The 20,045-nt window shown below is 41.7% G+C and overlaps 2 protein-coding genes across 24 annotated transcripts in view; one reads left to right on the top strand and one right to left on the bottom strand.

The window, feature by feature from the left end:
• Positions 1–703: 703 nt before the first annotated feature.
• Exosc8 (exosome component 8) lies at positions 704–8,109 on the top strand. Of its 2 annotated transcripts, none has more exons than XM_076574087.1 (11): positions 704–811; positions 1,473–1,509; positions 1,663–1,726; positions 2,092–2,165; positions 3,325–3,370; positions 4,494–4,611; positions 4,699–4,744; positions 5,589–5,685; positions 6,837–6,957; positions 7,474–7,580; positions 7,893–8,109. In XM_076574087.1, exons 1-11 carry the CDS (start codon positions 795–797, stop codon positions 8,006–8,008), a joined length of 843 nt encoding a protein of 280 aa, XP_076430202.1. In that variant the 5' UTR covers positions 704–794; the 3' UTR covers positions 8,009–8,109. The 2 variants fall into 2 exon arrangements, with proteins under 2 accessions (XP_076430202.1, XP_076430201.1); XM_076574086.1 differs by having other exon boundaries at positions 725–811; positions 4,506–4,611.
• Supt20h (SPT20 homolog, SAGA complex component) overlaps positions 8,022–20,045 on the bottom strand; it is a 39,998-nt gene continuing 27,974 nt past the window's right edge. For 4 of the 22 annotated variants that reach the window (XM_015996339.3, XM_006977565.4, XM_076574073.1 and 1 more), the window contains exons 20-26: positions 19,560–19,629; positions 18,834–18,985; positions 15,973–16,028; positions 13,532–13,648; positions 10,871–10,976; positions 9,319–9,473; positions 8,022–8,481 (exon numbers count right to left, since the gene is read on the bottom strand). In XM_015996339.3, coding sequence (XP_015851825.1) covers positions 8,344–8,481; positions 9,319–9,473; positions 10,871–10,976; positions 13,532–13,648; positions 15,973–16,028; positions 18,834–18,985; positions 19,560–19,629 — 794 coding nt within the window. In that variant the 3' untranslated portion in view covers positions 8,022–8,343. Of the gene's footprint in view, positions 8,482–9,318; positions 9,474–10,870; positions 10,977–13,531; positions 13,649–15,972; positions 16,029–18,833; positions 18,986–19,559; positions 19,867–20,045 lie in introns of all 22 variants that reach the window. The other 18 variants (XM_015996330.3, XM_076574065.1, XM_015996331.3 and 15 more) reach the window with 7 other exon arrangements.

The following is a 20,045-nucleotide window of genomic DNA, read 5'->3' as shown; positions in this document are numbered from 1 at the left end:
TGGGTAAAGTTTCCTTCTGGCCTTTGGCAATGAGGAAGAATTTCTCTTCTTCATGCTGGTGGCATTTTTGCGCAGTTATAAATGCAGCGACAGGAACCTAAAGGCAGACGTGGAAAGCAGGTTACATTGACTTTTACTACTTGCTGTGCAGATATTGTTTAATATTAATATTATTGTGCTGATACCTTAATGTTTGTGGGGCATGGTGGCAGACAGTGCCATGCCTAGCACTACCAGCTGCATCCCAGCGAACCTGGAATCGCCCAGCCCTACACAAGGGGCCTTGCTGGCCCAAGGCCTCCACCCGCAGCGCCACCCCGCGGCCGTGCCCCGCCACGGCAGGTGCCCGACGCCACCGCAGCACCTGTGGCTCCACAAAGGATTGGAGGGCAGGTCCCGGAGTGCAAGGCACTGGGCATCTGAGAACTGACGGCGCTCCCAGCCTCACACCCATGCCATCTAATGATGCCGGGAGCCTTGGGCTGTTACAGTCTCGCCGTTTATTTCGCGCGCGCGTGTATGTGCGTGTGTGCACGTGCGCACAGGCCCGTGGGGGTTCTGAGCCGCACCGACCCGGCCGTCCCCAACAGGCCTGGTCCTAAGCAGCTGCTCGTGGGTCTCTCGAGCTCGCCGGAGCTGGAGTTCACGCCCCGGTACCCGGGAACGCGGCAGCCTCCACGGAAGGAGGAGCTTCTCTCACCCAGGACTTGCTCCAAGGCCCCGGGCTGGAGACACGCCTGCAGAGGGAAGGGCGCAGGCGCGGCGGGCTGCGCAGGCGCGGCGCGGGCGGGAAGATGGCGGCCGGGTTCAAGTGAGTGGCGGCGCGAACGGAGGCGCGGGTGTGGCGCGCGGCGGCGGGCGGGGGACCCCGAGGCCTCGTGGGGCCGCGGGAGGGCTCTGCCCACGGAAGGCGCTGAGGGACAGCGCGGCCAGGGCGGCGCCGATCTCTGAACCGAGCGCCACGCCGGGAAGCAGAGTGCCGCCTTCGGAGGGAACCCTGAAACCTTTGGGGGCGCCCTGAGGACGCCCGGGGCTGCCCGCGCGTGTAAACCGCAGACTCGTGTGTCTGCGAGTGCGTGCACCCGTACCTTCTGTGACTTTTGGTCGCGTGTAATTGATGAGGCCAAAGGCACCTGCCGTAACTGAGAACACACTCCTCCGTGGTCCTAAGTTCCAGGGGTGCCAGCGCCTCACTGCAGAACTTCAGATGCTGCATTGCCTGCTTCAGAACTAGAGTCACGTGACTGACACCCAAACTCATCCTCTTCTGAGTGTGTCAAGGGCCTTGGACTCCAGTCCTCTTGACTAGGGCACAGTTAAGGTGACCCATGGAGACTGGTTGCTGCTGTAAGGCCTTTTTATAAATGTGGTTAAAACGTTAGAGTGTGGAGAATGGTGTCTGGGCACCACACTCTTAGCCTCATGCTCTAGGATGCACTGACTTACTTTAACATACTTTTCACATGTTTCAGAACTGTGGAACCACTGGAGTATTACAGGAGATTTCTGGTGAGTAAAGGTGATTTTGTACGGTAGGGCTTTTGATGAAAATGTCATGCATTAAGGCATAGTTCTTGAATTCATTTAAATTAATAGAGCTTAATGTGTTTTCCCTTTCATACATGAAATACATGTGTAATCTATTTCCTTATAAACATTTAGAAAGAAAACTGCCGTCCTGATGGAAGAGAACTTGGTGAATTCAGAACCACAACTGTCAACATAGGTGAAGATAACTTTATTTCAGCTGGTGGGACCCTCCCCCCATCCTGTGTGCCACTTTTTGTTTTAGCCAGTTCTACTATGCCTAAGGCATTTGATGATGTTAAGGTTTTTATCATTACACCACCTATGTAGTTGATCTAAATATGATTAATCAGCTCAAACTGTGAGACAGAAGAAAAGAAAAATTAAGACATTAGTCATTCAATTTCAAATCACTGACTTGAGCCTGTCAAGTTACAGAGGCAACTTAAAAGTCTAGTCAGATAACCATACAAACTAAAGCATTTATACAATAACTTTGTGGTTATTTATTTTCCTTGCTTTTTTTTTAAGGCTTTTGTATAAAAACCGTGTTTCCCTTTCCAGGTTCAATCAGTACGGCGGATGGTTCTGCTCTAGTGAAGCTGGGGAACACCACAGTCATTTGTGGAGTTAAAGCAGTAGGTTCACTGTATGTCTGTTGCCAGCTGAATTCCAAATTAGATTCATGCTTACAAGGTTGTAATTAATTACGGGTCAGGATTTAGAGTTGTAATCAATCCCCCAATATTTTTTTCAACCCGTGAGTGTAACCCTTTCTAGGGCGAATAACTGAATCTCAGCACTTCATACTTTAATTAAGATGTTGGCAATATCATTTTGGGGATTAAGATTGTTCCTGGGATATCTTTTAGCCATCCATAGTTTTTAATTGTTACTCACAAAGGAACAGTAGCTGTCTGCTGGCCGCCTGCTGTTGGAGCATCTTACTAGGCTCTTTCAGAATTACAGTCTCCACCCCTGCTCAGCCCATGAAGCTCAGTAGCTTCCCAGGTGTGTAAGGCTCATAACAGAGCCTGATGACAAAGCCTGTGCTTTGTGATGCTACACTGAACGACTTCCTCCTTCAGGTCTATGGGCAAGCTGAAGTGGTAACTATTGGAACGCGGACCCCTTGCCAGGTTTATGCTGGAAACTTAATGCCACTGTCTCCTTTGGAACTTGGGAATAACCCCTAGGAGTAGGCAGGTACTGTTCATCTGTCGCTATGACAGAGAAACTTATAAGGTCAAATAACTTGCCCCTAGGAATTGTGGGTCTACAGCTGACCTTGGCCTGTTACTGTTAGTTACTATACTTCTGACCAGTACTAGTTACTAAGTCTAGCCATGTTAAGTGTCACGTGATTAAATTCAGATTCAGATTGTTGATGAACGGCAGTCTGATGACAGTGCCCTTGTGAATATCCTGTGAACCACTGGGACGTGCAGTGCCTGTATCCTTGGGACCCTGCCATAACTCCCCAAGCAGTATAGATGCTAAACATGGGATTACTGGCTGAAGTGGTCTTTGGTACTGCCTCTGTAACTAATTGCTAGAATGTCTTCTTAGTTTTTTTGTCTGTTTTTGTTTTTCAAGACATAGTTTCTCTGTGTAGCTTTGTGCCTTTCCTGGAACTCACTTGGTAGCCCAGGCTGGCCTTGAACACACAGATCCGTCTGGCTCTGCCTCCTGAGTGCTGGGATTAAAGGCATGCGCCACCACTGCCTGGCTTTTTGTTTGTTTGGTCTTCTAGTTTTTGAGTAGCTTCAGTGGAATACATTTGGTTTGCTTTTGTAGGAATTTGCAGCGCCACCACTAGATGCCCCTGATAAAGGATATATTGGTGAGTTAAATTGTTGTTGGTTGTTTTTCTACTATTTTGGCTTTTTTGAAGGGCCAGTCACCCAGCTCCCAAATAAATCATACAGGGAGGCTTATAGTTAATTGTAAATGCTCGGCCTTAGCTTGTCTTGTTTCTTGCCAGCTTTTCTTAACTTTTAATTATCTCATCTACGTTTTGCCTCTAGGCTTTTCCAGTTCTCTTACTTCTGTAAATCTTACTCTGTGGCTTGCTGTGCAGCTGGGTGCCTGGCCCCTGGAGTCCTCTTCCTCCTCTGGCTGCTGCTTTTGCCTCCCAGATTTCTCCTATTTATCCTCCCTGCCTGCCAGCCCTGCTTATCAATCTCTCCTGCCCTACTATTGGCCGTTCAGTTTTTTATTAGACCATCCGGTGTTTTAGACAAACTAACATAGCTTCAGAGTTAAACAAATGCAACATAAACAAAAGTAACACACCTTAAAATAACATTCCCCAACATTAAATGCTCTTGTAATTTTAACAAACAAATACTTGAGGGAGTTTAAAGTTAACTGTTGTAGTGAAGTGCTGATAATTGAGGTAGATAGTGATTCCCTATATTCAGAAATAGAACAATGCCCCCTTATCCTGAAACTTTCTGCCTATTAGAAGATAACCAAGACAAGGCACATCCCATGAACTTAACTTTGCCAACCCCATATGGGTAGGTAATCTTTGCTTACATATTCAGTTGTACACATTCCAAGGGTAGTTGTAGGCGAAGGCCATCACTGCACACTGAAATTGGTCTGCACTCAATTTAGAGTGGGCAATATTTTTGGTCTTGAATTATCTTTTCTTTGGGGTAGGAACCAACATTTAAAATTTCAATAGTTGGGTGTGAGCAAAGGACTGTCCTGCTACAGACAGGTATTTGGGGGTGTGTGTGCAGAAAAACTGTGAAGAACTAAGATTGAAATGTAATAAACTTTTTAAGCCAAGTATAAATTTCCCTTTCTCTGAGCCTGGCAATCTGAGAAAAATGTAATTCTAGCACTGCCATCTTTCCACCCTAAGCGTCTGTCCCTGGCTAGTCCCCTATGCTGTACAGCAGTCCCTGTACTAGTGACCTCAGCTGTCAGGGGTGAAGTTTATTTCACACCTGCAGTGTTTCTTTCAGTCCCTAACGTGGATCTGCCACCACTGTGTTCATCGAGGTTTCGGACTGGACCTCCTGGAGAAGAGGCCCAAGTGACCAGCCAGTTCATTGCAGACGTCATTGAAAAGTAAGACTATTATGATAAAACTTTGCCATCATGCATTCTTACGTGTTTTGCCTTCACATTTATTGTGTTCTTTATCATTAAATCAAGCTCACAGATAATTAAGAAAGAGGACTTATGCATTTCTCCAGGCAAGGTAAGAACAGACTGAGCTTTTATGAACTCTGAAGTGGCTGTGTGGTCTAATGTGGTAGTGGGAATGAATCAACAACCTTAAACCCTGAGATTCTAGAGTTTAGAAGAATTCTGTAAAAGTTCATTTTATTCCATAAAATTCTCTAAATAAACCATCGCTTCATAAATTCCTTCCATGTGGGTTGTTTTTTTTTTTTTTTTTTTTTTTTTTTTTTTTTTATATTTTGATGAGTTAGACTCACATTGTGTACCCAGGCTAATTTTTACCTGCTAGTCCTCCTGCCCAGTCTCTCAAAAGCTGGGATTACAGGTTCGTGCCATTGTGTCCAACTAACAAGTAATCCACTACCTGTCTGGGAGCTAACTTTTACACTAAGGTTACACACACACACACCACCTTTCCTCTTAAAACAAAAACAAAAACAGGTCTTTGATCCCTGAGATCAGGTTTTACTCATGCTGATGTTTATGGTGAACCCATGTGTATCGTCCTACAGCGGCTTCCTTTGCTAATCATAGCGCTAACTAGCGTGTAAAACCTCCATTGCATGATAGGAGAGCAGAGATTACACCTGGCCTTTCATTTGCCAACCTAGCAGCGAGAATAAAACTGCCTCTTTGCACCTGTAGCTCTCTTTAGGAAAAAGGGCAATTTTTCACTTGTTGGTTTGCTAGTCCAAACCCAGCTTGTGTAACGTGACCACTTTGACTTCCTACTTTGTTAGTGAAAAAAGTTAGGCCTTCAAGTCTATCTTGTTTGTCTAATCAACGTTCTATAATTCTTAGGCCTAAGGACACACAAATTCTGTTGTCAGGTCTGATTTCTTTTGTGTGAACTGTTTTAGCTGGCTTGGGTTCTGTACTGTGACCTTATCTGCCTAGACTACGATGGAAATATTTTGGATGCCTGCACATTTGCTTTGTTAGCTGCTTTAAAAAATGGTAAGCAACCTTAATAAAACCATTTTCCTGCTAATATGGTCAGAGTCCAGCTGGTCAAACCTCTTACAGGGTGTTTCTGAGACTGAGTTATCATTCACATGATTTTTGTTTTGTGAGACAAGAGTGTCTCTTAGCCCTGGCTGGCTTTGAACTCCTAATCCTTCTACCTCAGCCTCCCAGATGCTGGCAACATTTTAAGTATGAACTACCTAGCCCAGCTTGTGCTCCTAAGTTAGTTCACTTTACAGGGTTTTGTAAAAATGGACTTCCTAGTTTTTTATTCTGTAGCCTTTAGAATTGCTGTGTCTCCACTTGTAGTCATTAGGGCAGCAGTCCTTCCCAGAATCACAGGATTCTCACTACAGTCCACATGGTTCATGCAGACTGACCATTAAATATCACCTGATAGTGATCTCGATGTCTTTATTTCACTTGTGCATATTCCAGGTCATTCTACATTGCTGAATTGATTACATGCCTGTAATCTCAGAACACAGTGGGTGAGGATGGCAGTTTGAGGCCAGATCAGACTACAAAACAGGATCCTGTCTATAAAAAACATCCAATTAGAGTGGAAGATACAGTTACTAGTGGTGTTAGTGTAGTCCTAGTTAACCTGCATCCAGCCTGCTTCCTCTGTAATAAAATGGTACTGAAGAGCAGTACTTGCTTCTTCAGGAGGGTAGCTGACCAAATGAGTGTTATAAAATAGCTATTTCCAGTCCAGAGAAGCTAGCGACAGTGGCAGAGGCACACGCCTTCAATCTCAGCACTTGAGAGGAAAGGCAGGGGCATTTCTGAGCTTGAGGCCAGCCTGGTCTACAGAGCGAGTCCTAAGACAGACAGGGCTATACAGAGAAACCCTGTCTTGGGGAAAATAAAAAACCAAAACAGCTTGGCCGGAACATAAGATGTTCTGAAAAGCACTTTTCCTCTACCATATTTACCTCAACTGTTATGAGATATTTAAACAAAACTATACTGATACCAGGTGAGTAGCACACAACTCTTAGTCCCAGAGTGAGTTCCAAGCTAGATGGGCTACATAGTGAGATCCTGTCAAATCAGTAACTGTTCTGGATAAGCTAAACAGGGAAAAGTTAAGAAAGCACTGAAACACTCACTTTCTATGTTTACTTGCCTTTTTCTAGTACAGTTGCCCGAAGTTACTATAAACGAAGAAACTGCTTTAGCAGAAGTTAATTTAAAGAAGAAAAGTTATTTGAATGTTAGAACAAACCCAGTTGCAACTTCCTTTGCTGTGTTTGATGAGTAAGTTAATGGCTTGTTACTTAGCTGTCTTTATAAGGAATGTCCCCAGCTGACCACCAGCCCTACTTTGCCATGGACATCTTGGTCCTGCCCTGCATTTCCTTCAGTCAGAGCTGCCATCTGCAGGGCATCCTGATGTACAGGACCAATTCTGTGCTCCCTCACTTGCCCCTGCACTTCTTTACCCCTTTTGGTGACAGGGACTGTATGGGGCCTCTTCACACTAGGCAAGTGCTTCATTGCTGAGCTATGTTCCTAGCTACTCCTCTAGCATCCTCTGAAACTCTTCAGTATTTGCTGCAGAACCTAAAATGTTCCCAAGCTGAAGGGCAAGGAGTTCACAAATACTGGGCTTCAGGGTGCTGCCACTCTGGCTTCCTCCAGTTCTGGATTAGCTCTTCCATAGGCTGAAATCAAAGCAGGTCTTTCAGTACTGTTTGAAATCAGTCTCTTCCTAAAATTGGTACTACCTCCCACAATGCACATTTTTTTAAACACTTTTTTTTTTAAATGTAGCACTTTGCTGATAGTTGATCCTACTGGAGAGGAGGAACACCTATCAACAGGAACCTTAACGATAGTAATGGATGAGGAAGGCAAGCTGTGTTGTCTTCACAAGCCAGGTATGTTGTTTCCACAGCAGCTTTAAACACTGTGGTGGGGAGCAGGTGGGGAGTAGTTGGGGTGTCAAGTGGAATGTGGGATGTTTGACTGTTTTGCTAATTTAAGTTTATTGGGCATCTTTGCTGTCTCAGTGTTGTATATCATTCTTAAACTTTGAACATATTTGTCTTGTGGAGTCTTCCTAAACTACCCTGCAATCTTGAGATCATACCACTTGATTTAGATGATGTCTGACTTAAAGGCAAACATTTGACATGATGTTCAATATTCATAAAAGAACAGGAACACTGAAAATTGGCATAATTTTTCAGGTGGGAGTGGACTTACTGGAGCTAAACTTCAGGACTGCATGAGTCGAGCAGTTACGAGACACAAAGAAGTGAACAAGCTACTAGATGAAGTAATTCAGAGTATGAAACACAAATGAACAGCCACCACGATTGCAAAACATCTGTAAAAACTGTATTTGTTACACTGTGCAGGTTTTTTTATACTAAATAAATACCAACTACATTCCTTTGAAAGATATTTCTAGTAGTTCTTAGGTTATTTCTGTAGATGGTATATACAGGAAAACATTTAACCCATGAAAGAATCACAAGGTTGTGCTTTTGTATAAAGTATGCGTATCTATCAATGTAAAATACTGACATCTTAGGGGAAAAAATGAAGTAGAAATACAATTCTTTTTGTTCAATGGCCTTGTGTTTGTATAAAAAAAAGAGAGAGAGAGAAAGAGAGAGAGAAAAGAAGACCTCCTGCTCAGAATTTTGGAGTGGTTGGCATGCCTCTCCTCACTTTACTCTTTGACTGACCACCTGGATGCCGGTGACGATGGAGCTGGGCTGTTTGTGCGGCTGCTGCTGCCATAGCCATCTGATGTTGCAAGAATCGCAACTGCTGCAAAAGGGAGGGAAAAAAAATCACGTTATGCTAAATGCACAAGTGTGCCAAGGTGCTTCCCCAAACAGGACAGTGATGAAAACAAGCCGGAGAGGAGAAAGCATGGGGTAACAAGGGTACTCCCCAAACAGACAGTGCAGGAGCTTGCTGAGAGCTTTAAATACAATTGTTGAAAGCATCACATCTGTTACTTAGCCCTGGCAGTCATACTGCAGTAATGCAGCAACTTCAGTTACCATTTTGTTGTATAATGATAATTCATAGCAAAATAAACCAACTATCAAGAGTCGATCATAGTATGCTGACACCCTTTCCTAAAATATGTAACAGTTTTCTAAACATGTATGACATTTACTAACAGGAACATCCCCACAGTACAGAATCATAAAGTTAATACTTGGCACTTAAAACTATTTCAAAATACAATGCACATTAAAGAGGTGTCGGGGAGTGTATCACCAAGACCTTAAAAAGGATTTAAAACATGCATTTTTTATTTTTTTGGTTTTTTGAGACAGAGTTTATCTGTGTAGCTTTGCGCCTTTCCTGGAACTCACTCTGTAGCCCAGGCTGGCCTCAAATTCACAGAGATCTGCCTACCTCTGCTTCCGGAGTGCTGGGATTAAAGGTGTGCGCCACCGCTCGGCTAAAGCATGCATTGTTATAAAACACACTCATTGCTCCAAGCTGCCTGGCATGTCAGACTTCTAAATCAACTAAGTTACTGACCAATTGCTTTAGCCTTAACAGACAGGAAAGTACCCCTCCTGCAAGGCAGCGTACAGTACTTTTGGAACTCAGGTCTTAATTAATCAAGTGAAGCTGCTGGATTACTTGAATCTGCTGCTGCTGCTGCTGCTGCTGCTGCTGCTGCTGCTGCTGCTGCTGCTGCTGCTGTTGCTGCTGCTGCAAGGCAGAAGAGAGCTGGAGTCTCTGCTGAGGGAGGCTTTGCTCAGGTCTGTTCTCAGCAGAGCCGAGCTGAGACAACACTACAGGAGAGGGGAAAGCAGGCCAGTCAAAAAGTTTGAAGGCGACCAGGGTTAGAGAAGGAGAACCTTAAGTATCAAATCATACATATTTCAGAATAAATGTAATCTCCTGCTAATTGAGGGTATCACTGATTCCAGAACATTCTGGCCATACAGAGGGAAAGGAGTACACAGACTAAGGTACTGCATTCCCTCCTCCTCCTCTTTTTTCTTTTTTTGAGACAAGAGTCTTATCCCAGACTGGCTTCAGAACTATGTAGACAGAAGAGGTTAACCCGGAACTCCTGATTCTCTTTTCTTCACCTGCAGAACGCTTTGGTTACAGGTTTGTGCCATTGTATCCAGTGTTCTGCAGTACTGAAGCACTCTAGTACCTCAGCTACATCCTGCCTCCATGGCATCCTCTCTGCATCCCCATGGAACTTGATACTGGACCTTGATCTGGAAGCCACCATGATGTGAAATAGTAAGATCTTTTAAAATACAACATCCAGTGAGCACACAGAGGTGAACTAAGACTTGCAGCTGATGGGGCCATGCCAATCATTCAACATTCTTAAGTACTGGTGAAAAGGCTGATCTGGCCTAAGTGACTGCAGTTTGTTTGAAACTAGACAAATTCTCATGATCTGTCTACAATTCTTTTCACAAATTTACTATGGCTATTTTAGAAAAATTGTAACTTGTGTAGTAAAGGTACACTAGTTACAAATCTGCATTTAGAATTCCACTAATTCTGAATTATAGCTCTATGGAAGAATTATTTTCCTCCTCCTAAGGGACATCTAAATTTGACAACTGGCAGTTACAGTTTAGAAACCTAAAGGCACAGTCAGTGCACAGGGACAATTGACAGAATCCTCAAATTCCATTGTAATTTTGTTAATTTATTTTTAAGAAAACTCTAGCATGTGGCTTATTCAAATGTGAAGTCATAATTCAACAAATATTACCTTTTGTTTACTATTTCCTACTGAAAGTTGGAGCATTCAAGTTAGTTTCATTTTTATAAACAAGTAGCTCACAGAAGTTTTGCTAATTATGAAGATTTAATTCATACAACTACAAACTGAGAAAAATTATACTATCTAGGAAAATGTGGTCCCAGATAATTAAGAAAACATCCACTTGCAGTGCAAACACTGAAAACTGCTTTGGTAGAATGTGTAAAAGTTTGCCAGTTAACCAATATAAAGAGAACACATTATGTGTATGAGTCAAAGCTTTCACAATCAACTGTCAAAGTAATTTTGAAAGGAAAAACTCTTGGCCAGCTGTTTGTTAATCTAATAGTTCACAGATAAAATGCTTCAGATTTTTCTCATTACTGCTTGCAAGGAAGAAAAGGGAAATAATTGACACAGTGAGGTCTCAATAGGAGTCAGGCTAATACCTACCAGCTGCCGGTGACTGTGTAAAGCCGCCTAATCCAGTAAGATTAACAACAGCAGCTTGTTGAGCAGTTAAGGCCTGTTCTTGAGCAGTTAAACCTTGTTCAGAACCCTGAATTTAAAAAAGAAAAAAAAATTAGCAAGTGACTTGTGCAAAAAGAGCAAAATAATTTCACCCAGTGAAAAGACAGCTTTTATTTGATGTCGGAGGAAGAATAAACAGTAGCTTAGGTTTCATATAAATATATAAACTATATATGAAATATATTTCATATAAATATATAAACTATGAACACATATAGAAGTAGCAAGAATGGAACCCAATCCTTGGAATGAACAACAACAACAAAAACAAAACAAAAAAACAAAACAAAACAAAACAAAAAACACCCTAAAATAAAAACCTTCAGAACAGTGCTATTGTAAAACAAAAGAAAAACTCAACAATGTAAAAAAATCAATTCATTGGATACAATTTGTTTCCTAAAATGACCCACAAAGACTAAATATCACAAATAGAATGAGATGTTTACCAACAAGCTAGAATAGTGACTAAAAACCATAAATAAAAAAATAATATCAACTAATAAAGCATCCAGGAAAAAATGAAATAGGAAAAGGTATACAATCTTAGTAGTAATCAAAGGAAGCAAAAAAAGATATAGAGGGTCATTTACTAATTATAGAGGTCAATTGGATCATAATAATCTTAAATGTCTCAACCTAAAGATACAGCTTCAAACCTAACCTTCAAAGCTGACTGTGCTGGTCCAATCAGCCAGGCAGACTCTCAACTCATTCTCATTTTGGATAGCTGCTACTCAAAACAAAACTGGCTTAAACAGGAAGTGCAGTGATGAGTGCATGCCCAGCCTGCAAGAGGCACTGAGTTTGATCCCTACCACAATAAACGGGAAAATAAACAGGAAACCCAAGAGTAGAAGTTAATAAGCCACCAGCAAAGATTTGGACAGACTGCCCCTTGTCCACAGTGCTGATCGGAATGTAAAACAATGCAGTACTACAGTAGAAAACAGTGTGTGGTCTCAGGAAAGTAAGTATTCCTGTAAGACCCAGTAAGTTCTTGACACATCCAAGTGAATGATCTGTCTGATGTGACAGTAAGAGACAAAAAAGGACACATGGACCATGATTCCATCTCCCTGCACGAGGCACTGTGTTTTTCCATCAAAAACACAGCACAATGGCAGCTGCCAGTATTTGGACGGAGGAAGTTATCAGCTGTTAATAAAGTTTCAATTTTGCAAGATGAAAAATGCTTTGTACAATAGTGTGAATGTACTCAGTACTACTAAAATGTACACTTAAATGGCAAACAGCAGGCACAGTCCGCCGACACCCCCCTCCACCCCCCCCAACCCCCCCCCCCCGGGTCATCCCGGGGTGCTGGAGCAAAAGGAATGCTGAGTTCCCATCTAGGCTGGAGTGAGAGTCTGCTTCAGAAACAGCAACACCAAAAAGCTCCAACAGTAAACTTCCGGTGAAGGCACTTTTCCCCAAGGTTGATCACAGAACCCAACAGTGGAAGGACAGAACCTACTCTACCAGTCCTCTGGCCTCATGTGCACCATCGCCCACACACAGACATAAGGAAAATAAAATTTGTTTTTAAAAAGTGAAAGAAACAGGGCTGGAGAGATGGCTCAGAGGTTAAGAGCACTGACTGCTCTTCCAGAGGTCCTGAGTTCAATTCCCAGCATCCACATGGTGGCTCACAACCATCTAGAATGAGATCTGGCGCCCTCTTCTGGCCTTCAGTCACATATGCTGTATACATAAATAAATAAATCTTTAAAAAAAAAAAAAAAAGTGAAAGAAACAGCCAGGCGGTGGTGGTGCATGCCTTTAATCCCAGCACTCGGGAGGCAGAGCCAGGCGGATCTCTGTGAGTTCGAGGCCAGCCTGGGCTACCAAGTGAGTTCCAGGAAAGGCGCAAAGCTACACAAAGAAACCCTGTCTCGAAAAACCAAAAAAAAAAAAAAAGTGAAAGAAACAAAATGAGAAATCTTATCAGTGAAGCAAAACCGTAATGTGCTAATATAGAAAAAGTTTTCAATGTGTCCTCTCTGAGAAACTTACTAGAAGATAAGGTTCATCCACTGAAGGCCTGAAGGAGTGATGTCCAGGAGGGCTGATGGGTAGTTTTAGCATCAGCTGAGACACTCAAAGTGGGAGGCAGGAATAAGTATGCTGAGTTTCCCAAATGATTCTACAGAACAGCCGAAGTCCAGAAACACTTGTCCCTTTCTCTAAGACTTCAGTTTATCTGATTATACCCTGACTGGCAGGGTGTAATATCTGCTTCTGTCTGTGTTCCCACTGCCCAGTACTACCAGACAACAAAGACAGATCCACTGCAACAGCAATCAGTTTCTACAAACAAGATGATAGGCAGGTCAGAAAAGACATAGTGAGGTGGGGTTACCTGCCACTGCCATTCACTGTCTGGCTATTTGATACTTGGCAAGATGGAGACCTCCATTCAAAGCAGTTATGATTAGAATAACTGGCAGCTACTGGTGTTGATAAAGAGTAACAACATAGGAACTATTTCTTCCAACAAATTAAAAGTTGAAACGTATGATAAACATGTCCTAAGTTCTACAGTGAAAATGCACATACACAAAAAGGCTAAAAATCCAATACCTGCTCCTCTGGCTGCTGGGGACTGGAAGCTGTAGGCTGCTGAGGTTGTACAAACTGAGGGGGCTGTGACTGCTGTTGTTGCTGCTGAGTGTTAAACATGAGTGAATCACCAGGAAGCTATTCAGAATTTAAACAAGAATTAGCTACCTTCCCATCGTTTTCATGTGAAATATTTACACTTCCTTACAAATATTCATAGAGAATTAGCTAGGAGTCAAGCACTCTTCTAGGCTCTGAGGAAACAGATGAAGACAGAGCAAGAAAAGGCCTGTAGATGGAACTCAGTGGCTGCTGGGCCAGCTTCTAGCACCTCCACACACAACCACACAGAAGCAAAACAAAACAAGCTGCCTGCCCTTAATCAGGCTATACCCAGAAATTATTTTTAAGTCCTACTGCTTTTTGGTCCCCCCAATATTATTTTCAAATATAAATTTCCCACTTCAAGTTAATAGCTAGCTATCCAAATTTACAGTTTTTAAACATTTGTCATTCTTATGCCATCAGTATAAAAGATCATTACATATGGTAAGAAACTGAACAAACTAACCGGGCATCATGACACACTGTAGTGCCTATATACCTAACACGTGGCAGGCAGAGACAAGAGAAGAGAGAGTTCAAAGCCAACCTGAGCTTCACAAGCTGTCCTCTTCAAAAATCAAAAGGGTACGATTCAGAAATGTGTGTAAGACAACCCATCCCCCAAATGTGTTCTAGTCTTTTGGCAATAATCCTAAAAGTTACCACTTTAATATAACAGGATGAGGAATTCTAGGGCTGATAAAGTGCTTTACTGGGAAGACCATAAGTTGGTCTTATTCTGAATCCAAATTAAATTTAAAAGGCAATCCTTTGGTTGAGAAAACTAAACCCACTAAATCTGATATAGTCCAGGCTCAGTATTTCTTCTTCCCTAGTGGACAAGGTGGCTTTGTCCTCATTCCTTTTTATCTGTCCTAAGACTTCTCAAGGCATATGTTAACATGAAGGAAAGTAATTCTAATTAAAGCAGTATGATCTCTAGCTGTGCCCACATTACCAGTGCACAGCTCTGCAACTGGTCTGTATATACTGACAGCATATTTATATCATATACAGAAACAGTTTTAGTTCGATGCAGACTTTAGTTATGACTACATATGAGGTTGGCTGATCTGTCAGGTATTGCTATTTCCCAATAATCCACAGCTCTGCATTATCATCAGATCTTTATCTTCAAGTCTACCTTTAAGTTCTCTGTAGACAACTATTTTCCAAATTACTAGCTTAACATATGACTGTTAAAGGACGTTGGGGAAAAGAGGAAGCCAATTTGAGGGTAATAGCAGAAAAGCACAAAAGAAGTATCAAACATCCAATAGTATATAGAGTCTACATTTTAAAGTCCTGCTCCCACTGAAAGTAGAGGGGACACTATGTGGAGGAAGAAAGGGACCAGTGTGGAAGGAGTAGGGAAGGAAGATGGATGAATACAAGTAAGGAAAAGGACACGTTAGAATGAAGCCCATTCATTCTTTATGTGCTAACTAAAAAAACTGCACATCAAGAAGGGGAAGCGAAACAATAGGGAAATGGGATAAGTAAGTAGGAGCAGACAGAGGGACCAGAAAGCAAAGGACCTAGCACGGGACCCAGAGTGCTCTAGTCTTTAGTCCTCTTCTCCTCCCTCATGCATTGCTAGTCTTCAACCTAAGGCCTTCCTTGACCATATGAAGCAGGTGTTCTAACACTCAGGCTCCATTTTCTATTTCTTTAGAATACAGTGACATTATAATGGAAAAAAGGGAAGGCCTCATCATTAGGTATATTTTAGACACACCTACCATTTACAGAATGTCTAGTAGTTATCTACTATTATATTAAGAAAGCATAATCTTCCTTAGGGGAAATAATGCATACCTAAGATTTGAAACCTCCAAGCATAAAAACCCATGGTGAGCTAACAGCACATGTATGTCTACAAGTGTTCCTACTGCCACTATTGCAGGCTGGTGCTTTTCCAGGACCTCCTCATTGGGGCAGCTAGCTCTTGATTAGGCAGGGAGTAAAGCCAATGAAAGCTGCATCTATAGAACATGCATTTTTTTTTTTTTACACTTAACTACATACAGGTAGCAACACACATACTCTTAGAAGATTCCAGATAGACCTTAAGTTTTCATATGCTGACATGTATAAATATACATTGTTTTTTAAAAAACAAAATATAGCCGGGCGTGGTGGCGCGCGCCTTTAATCCCAGCACTCGGGAGGCTGAGCCAGGCGGATCTTTGTGAGTTCGAGGCCAGCCTGGGCTACCAAGTGAGCTCCAGGAAAAGGCGCAAAGCTACACAGAGAAACCCTGTCTCGAAAAAACCAAAAAAAAAAAAAAAAAACCAAAAAAAAAAAAAAAAAAAAAAATATAAAAATTTAAGTAAAAAGTACTGTTTCATGTTTACCTGGAGTAGATTTAAAGGCCTGAGACTTGAAGTATTTTTTAAACCAAATGGGATACCTGTTAAATAAAAGTAATGGTTATAAATGGAACTGAAAGTATTACAAATAAAAATTTATACTTCAACATGTAAAAATACATCACTGTCCTTTCTCCAAATGATTTACACATAATTTGAAAACCTTTTTAACAACAAAAGATCCGTTTCATTATTTACCAATATTGACACCTTATTCAAAGATGTGTAATACTAGATATAAACTATATCCCACATTTCAAAGACTTCTTCGTTTCTCTTACTGTTGAAGAAAGTCATCTAGAATTACCTATACATCATGAAGGTAACAAAACTACTACCATTGTGCAAGCACATTTTAACTGCCACCTGTTTACATTCCTCAGGTACATATAATAAATACTAAATTTTGCATTCCAAATACCAATCACCAAAATGTTAAATGAACACTGACTTTTGTAAAGATAAAAACCAAAGTTAGGATATAATGGCCTATTAATTCCACATTTAAAGAAAAACAAAACAAAATGAACTACCAGCAAGATGGCTCAGTGGGTAATAGCAGTGGCCGTGAAGCCCTGGTGACCTGAGTTCAACCCCAGGATCCACACGGTGAAGACCAGAACACGTGCCTGCAGGTTGTCCTCAGACTCAGAACCTGAGCCACAGTGTGCTCACACATGCAGACAGAAGAAAACACTCTTGGCAGACTGTATAGCTACAGTTTTTTGACCTTGGCCTCAAAGTATGTGCAAATTAGCCAGCATGGTAGTGCACACCTTTCAATTTAGCACTCAGGAGGAAGAGGTAGAGGATCTCTTGAGTTCAAAGCCAGCCTGATCTACTTAGTGAGTTCTAAACCAGCCAGACCTAGTGAGACCCTGTCTCAAAAAACATCCCCCCCACAATAAAAGCATGTGCAAATTTTGTTCACATCAATCTGAATATAGATTAAAAATTATTTAGTCTAGGTACAGCAGTTTGCACCTCTAATCCCAACATTTGGGAGGAAGAAGTGGGAAAATCTTAAAAAATGTCTACTGAGTGAGTTCCAGGACAGGCTCCAAAGCTACAGAGAAACCCTGTCTTAACACACACACACACACACCCCAAAAAAATTAATACAAGATATATGTTGTCCTCTATCAGATATTATTTGCAAAAAGAGATGTAGAAAATTGGTATGTGATGTCATTGAAGGCTTGTACAAGAAATTGAGAAAGTCTCAGATGTGTCCCATTCAGGAAATAGTCCCTGAGGAGAAATGGCTTGAACTATCAGTGCCTGGCATCCCACTTAGTGCCTCACTGTGGCAGAGCATACAAAGGAACATGACCCCTGTATGCAGCTCTCCAGCTTATCAAAGGCACTGGTAGACTTCCTCTTTCTCCTAAGTCAAGTCAGAATGCAGAGGACACTAAGACTGGTGAAGAATGAAGCAGCTTCTCTCTAAGGACAGCACTGGAGCAATGTAAACCTAGTACCCTAGGAGTTCCATACACATGGTTACTTCTCATCAAAGTAAGCACAACTAGAATTAGAAAACAACAACATATATTCTACTTTCTATGCTTTTTCCATAACTGAGAAATCTTTTGGTCAGTTTATTTTTGAGCTGCTCACCCACTCCCACCACTGGTAAGAAAAGGAATTGGTCCCAAGCATTACAACACAGCCATTAAAGGGCATCACAACCAGCACACTTGTTCTCACTGCTTTGGGCCACATGGTAATACAACTATCTAAGACCTCCTACTACTACAACAGATAGCAACATGAATGTTCCTAATGGTACTGGTACAATATAAATACTTTTTGACAGGTATTTATTCTCTTATGAGACAAATTATTATTATTTCTATCACCACTTTATTTCTGGGTAAAAAAAGCAACTTCCAAGATTACACAAATAAGAATCTAGGCTTTCAGCTGTCATGTTAAAAATGGTAGAACACATATTTTTATTGTTTTCTCTGGACCATTACTACTGACAAGAATAAGGTTACTAAAACCAATTTCATTATTTATTATGCAAACAGAAAGTATAATATGCACAGACTTATAGATTTAACAGGTTTCCCAGAAGCTGTTTGCTAAGTGGAGATAATTCAGATATCAGAACTAAAAAAGGCTTTTCAACTATCTGAGAAATAAAACTATGAAAAAACAACATTTAATGCTTTTAGTAATATACTTAAAATAACAGTTTTTAAGGCTGGGTATGGGAGCACACACCAGTTATCCTAGCTCTGGGAGGTGGAAGCAGGAAAATCAGTTGAAGGCTACTCTTAGGACATACCAAAGGGGAGGCCAGTTTTTGAGACCTTGTGTTTAAGATGTGTTACATTCTTTTATGTTGTATTTGTTTAACTCTGTGAAGATGTGCTATGCTACCTATCTAAAACACCTGATTAGTCTAATAAAGAGCTGAACAGCCAATAGCAAGCCAGGTGAAAAAATAGGTGGGGCTGGCAGGCAGAGAGAATAAATAGGAGGAGAAATTTGGGAGGAGGAGATCAGGGGCCAGCCACCCAGTTACACAGCAAACCACAGAGTAAGAAGTAAAGAAAGATACACAGAAATAGAGAAAGATAAAAGATGGGAGGCAAAAGGTAGACAGGATAATTTATGTTAAGAAAAGCTGGCTAGAAACAAGCCAAGCTAAGGCCAGGCATTTGTAAGTAAGAATAAGACTGTGTGTGTTTATTTGGGAGCTGGGTAGCGGGTCCCCCAAAGACCAAAGAGTAAAAAACCAACAAACACCCTGTCTTTAAAAAAAAAATTAAAAAAACAAAACACAAAAAACCCCCAAGATAAATGAAAGACTTTCACATGTACTTTATTCTAACCTGACTGAGAAGTTGCCTGCATTGCACTGGGCAGTGCATTTGTTAAGAGACTTCCTGATGGAAGAAGGCTGCCACACATGTGTTTTCCTGCAGGAGTTACAGCGTCACAGCTCAGCATGGAGTTTGAGCCACTCTTCAGAGCATGGGCTCCACTGCAGGGTAAGGGACAGAGCATTACACACTATGAAAGCAAAGACGGCATCACAATTCTTTAGATTAAAAACTATAAAATAAGTTCTGTCTTAAAAGCTAATTCCTAGGGCAAGTAAGATGGCTCAGCAGGCACTTGACACTGAGCCTGAAGGTGCAGATGGTGGTGGAAAAACAACCCAAACCTGCAAGTCCTCTTTTGAGCTCTACATAGGCACTGTGTCACCTTCCCCCGCCCCCAAAAAAATGTAATACAAATTTTTAATTTTCATTTCTAGGCCCAGTTTCATTTTAGTGCTTAAGTGTGACAAGGCTGGCTTAGGTAATGAGCATATCCTTAGATATTTCAGAGTGAGGAGAAGCAAAGCTCTGCCCAAGTGATTCAAAGACAGCAGCAACAGGAAAGAAAATCTGGGCAACTGTGAAATACATCTTTGTATAGGTAATAGGTTTGTTACTAAAAGGATACCATTCAATTAAGCAGCTCCAAACTATATCAAAATACCATCTTTCAGCGTAATGTGCAACTTGTTCTTAATCTCACAAATAAAAACGTCTTTAACATTGTCAACTTACCCAGCAGAGCTCACTACACCGATGGAGTTAAGCCCAGCAGAGTCTGCCATGACCGGAGAGACCATGCTTCCTGTTGTTATAGATGTTACCATGGTAGAAAGAGGAATGGTTGTCACAGGCATTGCCTGGCTCAGAGCCCTTTGCTGCTGAGCAAACTGAGTGAACAAAGTGGGCTGAGGGGTGAAGCCTGAATCTTGGGGAGATGGGGTGGCTGAAGGGGTACTAGGAGTTGAGTTCTGAGCATCAGGAGGGTGTGGGGCCGATGAAGGGGTTGGTGTAGGAGTAGATGGCTTAGGAGTTCCAGATCCTGCTCATTGAGAAAAATAAAAATTGCTAGTTTGTTATAAATGGCCGGTCCTTTTAAAATAAGGTTAATGGAATCTTACTTAGCACTGACAAATTTGTTCCAATTTTTTAAAAGCAGTGAACTGCAAGTGTTAACAATCTACAAGATCCACGAGTGTTGCTACACTCAATTACAATTAA

The sequence above is a fragment of the Peromyscus maniculatus genome, chromosome 6, assembly GCF_049852395.1.
Source record: "Peromyscus maniculatus bairdii isolate BWxNUB_F1_BW_parent chromosome 6, HU_Pman_BW_mat_3.1, whole genome shotgun sequence".
Lineage (NCBI taxonomy): Eukaryota > Metazoa > Chordata > Mammalia > Rodentia > Cricetidae > Peromyscus > Peromyscus maniculatus.
The sequence above is the reverse complement of the archived record's forward strand: the minus strand, read 5'-3'. Positions and strand labels throughout refer to the sequence as shown.

Coding starts and splice junctions, on each gene's coding strand:
- Exosc8 (XM_076574087.1), top strand. Junction 1,510..1,662: donor AGTATTACAGGAGATTTCTG/GTGAGTAAAGGT, acceptor ATAAACATTTAG/AAAGAAAACTGCCGTCCTGA. Junction 3,371..4,493: donor CCCTGATAAAGGATATATTG/GTGAGTTAAATT, acceptor TCACACCTGCAG/TGTTTCTTTCAGTCCCTAAC.